This window comes from Castor canadensis, chromosome 17, assembly GCF_047511655.1.
Source record: "Castor canadensis chromosome 17, mCasCan1.hap1v2, whole genome shotgun sequence".
Lineage (NCBI taxonomy): Eukaryota > Metazoa > Chordata > Mammalia > Rodentia > Castoridae > Castor > Castor canadensis.
In genome coordinates, this window is record NC_133402.1 from 46635085 (window position 1) to 46648585 (window position 13501).

The 13501-nt window shown below is 45.6% G+C and overlaps 1 protein-coding gene across 1 annotated transcript; it reads left to right on the forward strand.

Moving 5' to 3' along the window:
• The first annotated feature begins 1905 nt into the window (after positions 1-1905).
• On the forward strand, positions 1906-13089 carry Ccr9 (C-C motif chemokine receptor 9). Its single transcript, XM_020178071.2, has 3 exons — positions 1906-2148; positions 7139-7183; positions 9510-13089. The coding sequence occupies exons 2-3, from the start codon at positions 7163-7165 to the stop codon at positions 10596-10598; spliced, it is 1110 nt and encodes a 369-aa protein (XP_020033660.2). The 5' UTR covers positions 1906-2148; positions 7139-7162; the 3' UTR covers positions 10599-13089.
• Positions 13090-13501: the final 412 nt, after the last annotated feature.

Below are 13501 nucleotides of genomic sequence, written 5' to 3' on the forward strand. Positions count from 1 at the left end.
TGAGTCACTCTGCCAGCCCTCAAATGCAGTTCAGTTAAGTAAAAAATAGAAAAACAACAAAATTAATTTCTCCTCTGCCAGAGACTGTGTTAGACACTTGGTTTACGGGAATGAACAAGAGGGGACTCAGACTTGGTAATCCACTGGCCTCCAAAAGAAAGTGCACTCGGGTCTTTTCTCTCTCACAGACAACACAGATTGTGGGGTACAGCTTCTACCCCACAATTCTTCCTTAGATGCCCTCAAATGGCAGTCACAGTAACTGGCCCAGGACCCAGAGGGGAAGCTCACACTGTCCTGCCCTCCAGAATCCACCTCAACAACCTCTTAAAGTCACCCAGTTCTGAATTCTAGCTGACAAGAGAGAAACCCAGTAAAGACAGCAAAGGGAGAGGGCTTTCCCTCCAAGGAATGACCCTGATGTGGTGACAACCAAAGGTATCACATCTGCCCTGAGCTCCCTTGGGAAAGCAGAATTCTCTCTAGGGTGTCCTTGCACCTTCCTGCCTCCCTGGTGTTACACCTCCTCTCTGCATCCTGGGAGAGAGCCTTGACAGTGACAGTAGTATCTCTTCCAGACTTCAATGCCACAGAAGCCATCCCACCTCTCCTGGAGCACGGGGGCCACGCGGAGGAGGGAGTCTAGCTACATGGTGTCTTTAATTTTCCTCTTCCTTCCTCGCACGAGCCTCTCCCACCTGTCTGGCGGGCAAGCAATGGCTCAGGAAGAAGCTCTTACCTGGTGAAGGACAGAAAAGGTAGAATGCCCAAGGCCCGTGCAATAGTGCTCTTCTTGGAGGCCATCCAAGCATGTGACCAGACACGGGGAGAAGCAAATTCACTGCAATGACTCCTGCCCAAAGCAGCCAGAAAGTCAGATCAGGGACAGTTTTCGCCCCTTTCTTCTCTGTCAGTAGTGCTAGAAGAGCACTTGGCTGATTCTTAGTTTTGGACCATTTTAGACACTATTTATGCCCCACGAATGTGAGGCAAGAGAAGGGAATTTCACATCTCACTCATACCATCCCTCCCGCTAGCTGATGAATCAATCACTTCTTTCATTCTTACTGCTCAGCTCTCTGCCCTTCCTTTGGACTACTTCTCAGTCCTTTTTCGTTCATAAATAAATCCATCACAGTTCTATACACATGGGTGGTGATTAATGGGCTATGGGTCTGGGAGGACCACTGTGTGTTGGAGAGCATCCAATCAGGATGACAGAGAGAGCAAATTAGTCTCCACTAGAATGTAGCTGTGATTTTCCCCAGAACGACAATCGTAATGATGAGAATTTCCAGTCACATCAGGGTTGAAAGCCCCGCTTACCCTGCAAGCTTCAGCAGAAATATAATATATTTATGCTTAGCCTTTTTCAAAATGACATCAAGCCACCCGCGATTAATAAAGGCATCATCTGTGTTCATGTTATGCTGTGCGACACCTTCTTGCATTTACCCCCGGTTCAAGACGCTTGTGTTCCAAGCCATTATCACACAGCATTTTAAAGCAGTGCCACCCGGCAGAGTGCTCAGCGATCACCTGCACTGTCCATTGTGGCAGCCATCGGCCACATGTGGCTAGTGTCACTGAGGAACTAGTCGCCATTGTAATTAATTTCAATTTCAGTGGGTGGGCGTGGTCACTAGTCATGGAATTAGATAGCACAGTTCTCTGTCAAGGCCAGAAAGGGTGCATTTTGATGGACCTTGCTGTGGTGGCATCTCACATGGGCTTGTTCAGGTGACAATACACAAAGAAATCTTATAAATGTGCACCTCTGGCAAGCCTGCTGTCTCTCTGGGACCCTGTGTTCCCTCTCCCGTACGGTCTGCTCTCAGAGTCTCAGACTAAAGATGGTTTACCCTTCACCCAGCGGCTCAGCTCTGCATTTCTGGCTGTAGAAGGTTGACTCTGCTGATTGCTGGAAGCTAAAGCAGGTGACTCCCCGCCATCCTGAGCTACCTACCAGTGACAACACAGGCAGTGAGGGGCTTGGCTTCCTTTCTGATGTTCTCACCGGATAGTTGCCTGCTCAGAACCCACAGAAGGCCTGCCCCCATCCCAGGCAGACAGCAGCCCAGCCCTTTCCCCAGACAGCCAGAGCTGGTAGCATTGTCTTCCCCTGGAGCCTCTGCACTTCCCCTCGTGGTGAGTAGCACCCTTCTTCCTCCTCCTTTGTCCCTGTCACCTGTGCCTGCACTGCCAGGATGGCTTCTAGAGCCCAGGCTTGCACTCATTTGTTCAGTGGTCATGAGCGCCATGCACTTTTCTAGAAACTTCCAGGGAGGTAAAGGTGAATCCGTGTAGCCTGGCCCAGACTTCTTGTCAGGTGAGTATTGACACTCCCTCTTGACTCAGGCAGTTGGTGATTTGTGTCTCAAGGGAAGAAGCAGGTGCTGGGGACAGGTGACAAGAGGGTGGCCAGGGGCGGGAAAATGAAGCCTATGTGAGGTCCTTGGGTCTCAGATTGCCCTATGGAAAGGATTCCTGGTAGCAGTGAAAAATTGGAAACAAACTTGGCACCACAAGGTTGAACGGACTATGGCAGATCCAACCCAGTGGTCAATATCCATCCAGTCCAGTGGCACAGCTCTGGGTTGAACTGGCACAGAGAGTAGTCCAGGAAGGTTACTTGGAAAACCAGACAGAAACTTGGATGCTTAGTCTGATCACCTTTGCGCTGTGTGTGCATGAGGTTGTGTTACGAGAAAAGGTCTGATAGGATGTGTGTCAGAAAGTCAACAATTGCTAAACCAGGAAAAAAGTACTGGAGGGGTACTTCACGATATATGTTGGCATTTTTGGGATCTTTTTTTTCTGTGAAAATGTTCCCTTAAGATCAGAAAAAGCAAGAAGTTATTAGAATGACTCACCATGGATGAGTTTGTCCTTTACCACACACCTGCCTGCCCTCTTCGGTTTTTACAATTGACCTTCTCCACAGCCAGCCAGTGGGCCAGACAGCTGCTGCTCAGGCCAAACTGGAAATGCACAGGGCCCCTGTCCCAGGGATTCTGTTCTCTCACTCCCTTTGCTGAACCAACCCAAGATCATTTGCCATTTCAGCACCTGGAGTTTCAGAGTCCTTTTCTTTCAATATCTGTCTACTTGGTCTGAAGCCCCTGGCCGGTACCCTTCTCACCGGGCAGTGCTGGGAGCCCCTGGCCCCAGGGTAGCACCTGCTGGTTGGGTGATGAGAGCTCCTGCACCCATGTAGGGGGACAAAAAGGAAGAACTAAAAAGCTACAAGAGATGATGATTCAGCCAAAGTTCAAAGCAGGGGCCTGCATTCCCGACTGCTGTTAGCATGGATCTGCAGGCCTACTGTATCAGTAGCTTTGGACCTGGGCAGGGGCCGTGCAGAGCAACTCTGTGAGATGTTCACGTCAGGTACATCAGGACAGCAGAGAACACAAAATTAATGGCTGGCTAAAATGCTCCCCAGCTGGCTCTCCTAACAGGCACTTTCTCCTTTTGCAGATTAACAAGCGTTCTCATTCTCTCGCCTTCCTCTCCCTTCCAGATCCCTTCACCTCCTCCACACTTTTGGCTTCCATGCCTTTGATGATCTGTTTTCCTGCCTGAAGCAATGTCCCTTCCCTCATTGCACGTACTCATGCTCTCAGCCTTTAAGGGTCAGTAAAAAATGTTACCTTCTCAGTGAAGCCTTCCTGAATGTTCACCAGCGCTGAATTTGTGACCCTTTCCTCTTCATTCCTGCAGCTTCTGTGGCATTTATAATTGATACCACGGATGGAGACTGTCGAGATGCTCCTCGCTCTCAATGTGCACTGTGAGAGGTCATGTGTAGGTTTTTCCTCCTTCTTAGGAGCAGGAAGCAAGCTCTGAGACTTTGCAGCTAGTGGAATAAAACATTTGAAAGGTTTTCTGGCAAAATTAAACAGAAATAGATTTGGTAGTTTGCCACGGCTGTCCGTGTGTCTTTAGAAGGCGGTTTAGGGAGGAGGATGTTTTGGTTTTATTCTTTGGCTCGCTCCAAATTTTCTATGAGCCAGAAGCATATTTATAATGGAGGGAAGATAAATAAAGCTTTATTTAAAAACAGAAGTTAGGATTTCAGAGTTGAAAAAAGTAGCTTGGCACTTTCAGGGCAAGTTCCTTTCCATGGTAGCTCAGGCAGGCTCCAAGTTCCTTCTTTTGCGATTTTGTAAACAGGTGTGCTGAACGGAAGAGCAAAAGCTGACAAGTTATTTTTACAACTGCTCTTAAAATTCACATCCTTGGTAAAATATTTAAATGGTCTGTCAAATCTACAGGAAAAAACGAAAGTCTCGGTTTTTGCTAGTCATCATGGTTCAGGTTCTTTCCAGAAAAGCCTTTGTGCTGATCAGCAGGGAAGTGTCTTATCTTTTATGTATTTTTCTGAAAAAAAAAAAAAAGATCAGGGGTGCAGCTCAAGTAGTAGATCGCCCGCCTAGCAAGCTCGAGGTGCTGAATTCAAACCCAAATATTGCCAAAAAGGAAAAAAGAAATAATTTTAAAAGATCATTCAACACCATCTTCTACATCTTGCCTTTTTTTCTAATAGTTTTGGTGGTCTCTTTTCTATCAGCTTCAGGTGGTTCTTTTTGTTTTTATTGGCAACGAGTGGTTTATGGCCTGGACGTATCATCCTATTACTAACTATAGGATATTTAGGTTAATTCCAGGGTTTTCATCTGTAAGAAGATGCTCCAACCTACAACAGTGTACCTATATCTTTATGTTATTTTGTGAGACCAGGGAAAATTCTCAGCCCATTATCTGTCGAGTCAGAGACATCCTGCTTTGTAAATTTTGACATGTATGGTTTAACCCTTCAAAGTAGTTTACCCTTTCCACAGCAGTTCGGGGGCCTTTTGTCCACACCTGCGCCAACACCATTAATATATGTTGCTAATTTCAACTTAAAACTTGCCCTAAGGAACCATGAGCAAAGCTGTTCTTCACTTAGTGGTTTCTTTCTTTGAGAATTTTTCTCAGATGTCATCCGATCAATACACATGCTCTTTGTGCAAGGAAAAAGGAAGTGACATAAACCATGTGCTCTAGAAAGTGTTTTCTTACTTAGTCTCCCCACTCCCCAAGTTGTCGTGAAATTGAATTTGTTGGGTTGTGGCCTTCCAGACTCAACTGGGCGTTTTTCATCTGGGAGAAAAAAAGTAATGCTCAGCTTCTAAGTGACTGCTTTTCTTCTTGCTTGTTGAATTTCCTATCTCAAAACAAAGACTGATGGAACTTTTTTTTTTTTTTGTGGTACTGGGGTTTGAACTTAGGGCCATGTGCTTTCTAGGCCAGTGCTCTACTTTTGAGCCACTCTACCAGTTCTTTTTTGTGATGGGTATTTTCAAGATAGGGTCTCATGAACTATTTACCCAGGGCTGGTTTTGAACCTTGATCCTCCTGATCTCTGCCTCTGAGTAGCTAGGATTACAGGTGTGAGACATTGGCACCCAGCTGATGGGATTTCTTGAGGGTATCTGGAGTGATACTGAGCAGAAACCTCTCACTCCAAAGAACCAAGGACCCCAGAATAATAATAATACAGGAACACTACTTGGGGGAGAGTGAGTAGTTCTTGAGCTGAGGAGGAAAAGGAAGGTACAGTTTTTATGAAGAAAATCCACTTCCCATTCTCCTGGAACTATTTCCAAACAATTCTGAAAGGAGGTTGGAAGTGAGCTGAATGTGTCACAGAGGGGAATGTTTAAGTGAATTATGGGTCAGCCCCTGTCGGAATGCTATGTGGCCAGTGTTCAGGTGTGGAAGGTACTTAACGATGGAGGAAACACTTATGATCTGATAGGTGAAAAAAAAGAGCAAACTATGAAGTGTATACATGCATAGAAACAGGCTGGGGTGGGGGTGGCAGAGAGGTGGAAATGACAAAAATTAAGTGCATTTATTTGGAAGTGGTGAGATTACAGGTAATTTTGATTTTTCTTCTCTTTTCAACTTTTGCATATTATAGCATGTTGCTTTTAAATTAAAAAAGCCACAAAACAAAACATAGTATTTTTTAAAGCTAAATGCCAGAATATTCCTGGCACCCAGGGGGCCATGGTAAAATTCAGCTTATGTCCAGGTCGCTGGTATGAGGCCATGAGCAGAGGCTGAGGCTGCCCAGATTTATTTCAGGTTCAGTCCTGCTCCAAGCTTCCTTTCTTCCTTCCTTCCCTCCTTCCTTCCTTCCTTCCTTCTTCCTCCCCCCTCCCTCCCTCCCTCTCTCTCTCAGTTGTACCATACTTTTTGTGTATTGAAACACACTACTTACACTAGCAGCGTGGGTCACAAGTTTAGAGAAGAGAAGCCAGCAGATTGAATTGGATGTGTTTTTTTCTAGAACCTTGGGTGTAGCACTCAAAAGTTTCTTTGAAGTGTACTTGCTCAGGGTGGGAAAGGCAGTATCCACTTAGGTGCAGACCTTGCTTGAAGGAAGTCCAGCTGTTGTTTCTCTGGTTATTTAAGGTTCGGTCTCCTCACTACCTGGGTACCCAGACACCCTTCCCCAGGGAAGACCAGCCTTAGAGCAACCATGGACCTTTAGCGAATCCCTTAGCTGACAGAATTAGGTGAGTGCGGGGAGGAGGGAGAGCCATTGAGAGCCATTGAGAAGCAGGGCTTAACAGAGAAGCTAGATCAGAAGAAAATGAGCTAATGTAAAAATGACAAGCTGGAAAAAATTTAAGACATCCTTTGTGGTTCCTCATCCATGGGTGCAAGACACACTAATTATTGCCTAAGTAAAAAGGAAACATACTAGAATCGGATGACTATCAGAGTCGAAGTAAACGATAACTTCAAAAGAGAAGTTTCTTTCTTTTCTGTGTTAATAATCAAGGTGGTTCTGAAATCTGGATTACCTGACTGACATCAGCATAACATGAATTCTATCTTTTTTGAGACAGGGTCTCGCTAAGCAGCCAAGGCTGCTCTTGAACTGGAGAGTCTCCTGCCTCGGCCTCCCAAGGGCTGGGATTATAGGAATGAACCACCACACCTAACATGAACTCTTGTTTGCATTTTTTTTTTCATAAGCAGAAACAGGTTTGATGTTTAATATTCATCTCTTGGTGTTTGGTTACTATTGTACATTTGCAAGTCAGTCCTCTCTTTGATGTTTGCTTTCTCTTTCTAGAAGCAGGCTAGCACCTGACCCACCATGACACCCACAGAACTCATGGTGAGTACAGCCATGCACTCCAAAAAACCCATGCACCCAAAACACATTCTCATCCTCTGGTATTTCCTGCTTGGGGGAAATGAGGAGGAATCTACTTTGAGGGATGAATTTCCCAATGCCCTCATTGGGTGGGTTGCCCAAAATAGAGTTGGCTTTGGGGTGGATGTTGTGAAGACAGAGGAAATTTTGATTTTAGGTTTTATTAGTAGTTAGGTTTTTAATGACTTTTAACTAGAATGGGCTTAGTTCCATGTGTCTGAGACTAAGACAAAAGAGGGTAAGGGAGAACCTGTTTTTCAAAGCTCCACAGAGGGGTGGGTACATTAGTGCATTCCTTTCAAAAGCATAACAAAGTATATAAAAGAATAAGAGTTGAGCCGGGCACCAGTGGCTCATGCCTGTAATCCTAGCTACTCAGGAGGCAGAGATCAGGACAACCACAGTTCAAAGCCAGCCTGGGCAACTAGTTTGCAAGACCCTATCTCAACAAATGCCCAACACACACACAAAAGGGCTGGAGTGGTTCAAGGTGTAGGCCTTGAGTCAAAAAAACCCCAGTACTTCAAAAAAAAAAAAAAAGAAAAAGGAAAAGAGTCGAACAAAATATATTAAGTCAAATCATTATCTAGAAAACATTCTTTCTTTTACAGCCAAATGGAATTAAGTGTAGAACTAATTAATTAGAAATCAAATTATATGTGCCTTATAAAAATATCTAGGGCTTTAATTTTGCTTTTCTCAAAGGGAAAATCTGAATTTCCTATGTAGATAATTAAAGTCGAGTCTTTTTAGCAGGGCTCACACATTGTCCTTTCAAGGACATTGTAGGGTCCATGGCGACAGATGGTGGTTGAAACAGTTTGTTAACTTCATGCTTTGTGATATGCTAGGATTCTTTCGCATTACATATGTATAGTTATGTAGCTGCACATCCATCCATAACAACAGAAAAGGTCATTAGTTTGGTCCTAGTGATGTAAGGAAGTGAGTCTATTTAGCCGATAAGAATTGAACCCCTGATTTTCTCTGACATGAGAATTCACCTCTTGGGCCCCAAAGTTGAGAACAGAGCGTTGTTGAGGCAGCAGAGAAGGGCTACTTCTGAGACTGTCAGTCACTTGGTTTAGAATCTAGGAAAATAGCCTAACTCTACAAGGTAGTCCCAGATAAGAAGAAAAATACCCTCCAACCTTGACCTAACATGGTCAGAGGAGTCTAGTGTCAAGGGAACCTGTAGCTTCAAAGGGACCTCTGTGGCTTTGGCTCTCATTCTGGGTGGCAAGTAGCCATGACATCCTGGGTCCCTCCTTCTGGGAACATCCTGTGGCAGTTGCTACCCGTGTGTCCCCTTGCCTTCAGCTCCATAGGAAGGGCAGAGCCCAGTTTACCGATGAGGAAACTAAGGCAGGGAATGTTGACTGAGGGCTCCAAGTCTCAAGCAAATTGAGACCATATGAGTTTAAGAGCCCCTGTTGACCTTGTTGGAGAGGTGTAGAATAGTCGGGAGAAGAAACCATTACACGATGTCAATCATTCACACAGTTTGATAAAAGTGCCCATCAGTGGTCCTGAAGCAGACTTTTCAAACCCCATCAGAGCATCTGTTCACTTGCTTGTCTGTATCCTTCCTGAATAAGGTAAATCCCATGAGAATGAGAACCACGTCTGACTTATCTACCATGGTATCTTTAGCACTTAGGATAGTAACCAACCTACAGGACATGCCCAATAAACATCTGCTGAATAAATAAATAAACATCTGTTGTATTGGTTCATTTTCTAATGCTATAACAAAATGCCTCATGCTAGATTATGTATAAGGAGAAGAAGTTTATTTAGCTCATGGATTAGAGGTTGAAAGTCTAAGATCAGGTGACCCCATCTGGCTACATCACAACATGGCAGATGGTACCATGGTGGGAGCATGTGGACGAGGGGATGAGCAGTCACAGGCAAGACAGGAAGCAAGAGGGATTCAGCGGCCAGGCTTACTGTTTATAATAACCCACTGTCACAGGAACTAAGTGGGATCAAGAGCAGTACATTAATGCCTTTCGAGGATAATGTGCTTCCACTAGATCCCAACTCATAAAGGTCCTACCACCTCCACGCCTCCACCCTGCAGACCGATATTCCAGCATTTGTATCTTTGGGGGACATGGTCAAGCCATATCACACTGTAGCAATCCCCACTCTACACATCCACACTCTTTGCTTTCCCACAGATTTTTGGGGTAGGAAAGACCAAGTGGTCCATGTCTTTGCCATCACACAGGACCTTCAAAAGATTGCCTTTAACCTAAAATCATCTTGTGTCCCCTTGCAGAACCTTGTTCCTGATATGTCTGATGACTACAGCTACGACTCCACATCCTCCATGGATGACTATGTGAACTTCAACTTCACTGACGTCTTCTGTAAGAAAAATAATGTCAGGAAGTTTGCAAGCCATTTCCTGCCCCCCCTGTATTGGCTCGTGTTCATTGTAGGAACGCTGGGCAACAGTCTGGTCGTCCTTGTCTACTGGTACTGCACAAGAGTGAAGACCATGACTGACATGTTCCTTTTGAATTTGGCGATTGCTGACCTTCTGTTTCTCGTCACTCTTCCCTTCTGGGCCATTGCCGCTGCTGACCAATGGACTTTCCAGACCTTCATGTGCAAAGTAGTCAACGGCATGTACAAGATGAATTTCTACAGCTGTGTGTTATTGATCATGTGCATCAGCGTGGATAGGTACATTGCCATTGCGCAGGCCATGAAAGCGCAGACCTGGCGGTGGAAGAGACTTCTCTACAGCAAGATGGTTTGTGTTGCCATCTGGGTGATGGCGGCTGTGCTCTGCATCCCAGAACTCCTGTACAGCCAAGTCAAGGAGCAAGCTAGCATCACTGTCTGTACCATGGTTTACCCTAGCGATGAAAGTACCAAACTCAAGTCAGCTGTCTTGACTCTGAAGGTCATCCTGGGGTTCTTCCTTCCCTTTGTAGTCATGGCTAGCTGTTACACCATCATCATTCATACCCTAAATCAGGCCAAGAGGTCTTCCAAGCACAAGGCCCTGAAGGTGACCATCACTGTCCTCACTGTCTTTGTCTTGTCTCAGTTTCCCTACAACTGCATTCTGTTAGTGCAGACCATAGATGCTTATACCATGTTCATTTCCAACTGTGCCATATCCACCAACATTGATATCTGCTTCCAGGTTACTCAGACCATTGCCTTTTTCCACAGTTGCCTGAACCCGGTTCTCTACGTTTTTGTGGGTGAGAGATTCCGCCGGGATCTTGTGAAAACCCTGAAGAACTTGGGCTGCATCAGCCAGGCCCAGTGGGTTTCTTTCACAAGGAGAGAAGGGAGCTTGAAGTTGTCATCTATGTTGCTAGAGACAACTTCTGGAGCTCTCTCTCTCTGAGGGACCTGCTCTCTGAGGTAGATGGTCCTTCTGGAAACAACATACAATATATAGATACAGTTCTCCACCGATGGGACCAGAGAAACCAAGGAATCAAAAGGAAATGAGAAAAAGGAAACAAAAACTTAGGAAGGGATGAAAAGAATTTGCCAAACCAGAGTTTTCAAAATTGACTCTCCCAGAAGAACACTGGCTCTTGGCTGCAATAATTACAACTTTTCAGAGGAGGATTAATGAACAAGTGGTGAGGACCACCTGACTTTGGCACAGAATTCTCTCAGGACTCTGTGAGTTGCCCTGGCCTCAGCTCTGATGCTGTCCCTTCCCAAAGGGGACACAGAGGCATTGGTAATGGCCACAGTCCATAAAAGATCTGGTTTGGGGCTCTACCCAAGTCAAGTCTTACAGATTCTTGACCTAGAGTACTTCCAAATGTTCTCAGACACTGTCTGGTCTTTTCTGGGTCACTGGGGGGGGGTCCTTATTCCTGTTTTGAAATGATCTGGAGGACTGATCAGTGAGCCCCTGGACACCTGACCACACCAGCCAATCACCGGGAACCTGTGGGCTGCCAACTCGTTTCCTGGCCTGCTGGCCACAGGTTTGACCCGGGCAAGTATCCAGTTTGTTCACTGGTGTCACGGAAGTAGTCCTCACAGCCTGAGTAGGCTGCGAGGAACCAGCACTTGCTCTGTTATGGGCTTTCTCAATGGAGTGGCACTTGTTGCTGATCCCCCTGAAAATTGGATTGGCTCGACGGCCCTCTTCCTTCTGGGTCTAATGGAGGCTGTCTGCCTCCAGGCTTCTCCTTTTCTCACTCTATAACACCAACCATTCAAATGCTTGCAACTTTAGAGATTAGACTGAAAAAATATGTAATATACTTCACTTTTGATTTGTGTCTTTCTTTGAACTATTTGGCAAATTTATCACATTTGAAAACATTCTACATGTTGGAAAAGTGCTTTTTAATATACATTTAAAATAGTAATTACTTGCCACTTGCTTTACCCCATCTCAATATTTTAAGTGTCTGCAATTAAGGATCCAATAGACAAACAATGAGATGAAGAGGAAGAGACTGGGTAGGAACATAAACTCTCCACACACCTTCAAACCATCTTGGCTGAACAGTTTTCTCTCTCCTCTGGCCAAACTTATTTCATAGGTCGTTCCCAGCTACCTAGACGGGACTCCTCGGGAGGAGGACTGGAACAGCATCATGAACCGCCCACCTTTAAATTTGCCACGTTATCCACAGTTAAGAGTCTGACTTCACTATAGACAGTTGTCTTCAGTCCCAACACCATCCCTTCCCAAAAGGACAAACCAAGCCCTCTTTGAAGGGTTTGCCAACATTTGCCAATCCTGACTTTGTGCTGAGGACCAGAGGCTGAACAGACAGACAGGCAGGCAAGGGCTTGACCAGCCTTCTCCATGTACCACTTCACACAGCTCTAAACTATGACATGTGGCAGTCAAGGCTGGAGGGTGTGTGTGTGTGTGTGTGTGTGTGTGTGCATGCAGGCCCAAGGATACTGCACACAGGTCGAGGCACCCTTCTGCACTGTGGGATTCCTGATGCTGGCTTTCCTTGTTTTCCCACCCTGTCCCCCACCTTCACCTTCCCTAGCTCCTCTCTCACAAATATGAGTCATGGCCACTTATAACTTTCCTTGTCCCCATTTAGGATGCAGCTTGTAGCTCTAGGTTAGATCCATGGTGTGCAGAGGGGCAAGAAGACACTATCCACTGCTGTCCACCTGCACCTGGTCAGCTCCAAAGGGACATCCTGGCATGCTAGGCCTCTTAGGCAGGTCCTGGCCAGGTTGCAAATGTGAGTGAGCAACTCCATGCAGAGAGGGTGGTCACGCTCATGGGAGGTGCTGAGATCAGGAGACGGTGGAAGCTGGTGATGACCTTGCTAGAAAATTCTGAAATTCAAGGCAGGCTGTAGCTGGTTAAGGTACAAACCAGTTGGGAAGTGAAGGTATGGAAAGAAGGTGTAGACGAAATTTGTGTTAAGTTTGCTATGATGAAGTACAAAGGAGTAAACAATAAAATGAAACAAAATGCAAGCTTTTCAAAATAATGTTCCTTTTGACTTTCTTTCATTCATAATTAAATGGAGAAAATCCTGACTCTATGAACTGGCTTACACTCAATTCAACGGTGTCCCAATTAATGATGCCATAAAGCTTAGTGGCATAAAGTAATAATTGATTTATTCTGCCCATACCTTTATGGGTTGGGAATTTGGAAAGGACTTAGCTGGTCACATCTAGCTTGGGTTCTCTCATGGGGCTGCAGTCAGATGTTGGCTGGGGCCTAGGTCTCCTGAAGGCTTGACTGGAAGGGTCAGGCCCATGGCTGGCCATTGAAGCTAGCTGCCAGGCAGGGCCTGGCACTTGGTCTCTTCAGCATGGTGTCCTTAGAAGATTCACATTTCTCACATGGCAGCTGAGTCCCTGGAGTAAGGGCCCCAAGAGAACCAGGGGGTTGCTGCATGTTTTTTTTTTTCTGAAATGGTTCCAGAAGCCACTGAGTATCACTTCTGCTCTTTTTCAGTGGTCAGACCACTTACAAGTCAGCCCAGGTCAAAGGAAGGCACCTCTTTTGGAAAGAGGATCAAAAACGTTGTGACTATGTTTTTAAACCACCACAGGCTGTTACTTTGTAAGCTAACTTGTCTTTCACTGACCCCAATCACTTGGGTCCCCAACTGCCTATCTGACGACAACCCAAGGAGAAGCAAAAGAGCCAAGGAGAGAGGAGAGGAAATTGGACAAGGTGTAGACACCTTAATAATAATGACTGTCACACATTTGAGGCAGAGTAGCCAAGTCACTTGCCCCAAGCCACAGTAAGTAGGTAGTGGCACCAGGAGTCAAATTCATATCTTT

Bases quoted from the DNA above. Each gene is read 5' to 3' on its own strand.
- Ccr9 (XM_020178071.2), top strand. From the start codon at position 7,163: ATGACACCCACAGAACTCATG. The intron at 7,184-9,509 runs GTGAGTACAGCC...GTCCCCTTGCAG, and splicing joins TGACACCCACAGAACTCATG to AACCTTGTTCCTGATATGTC.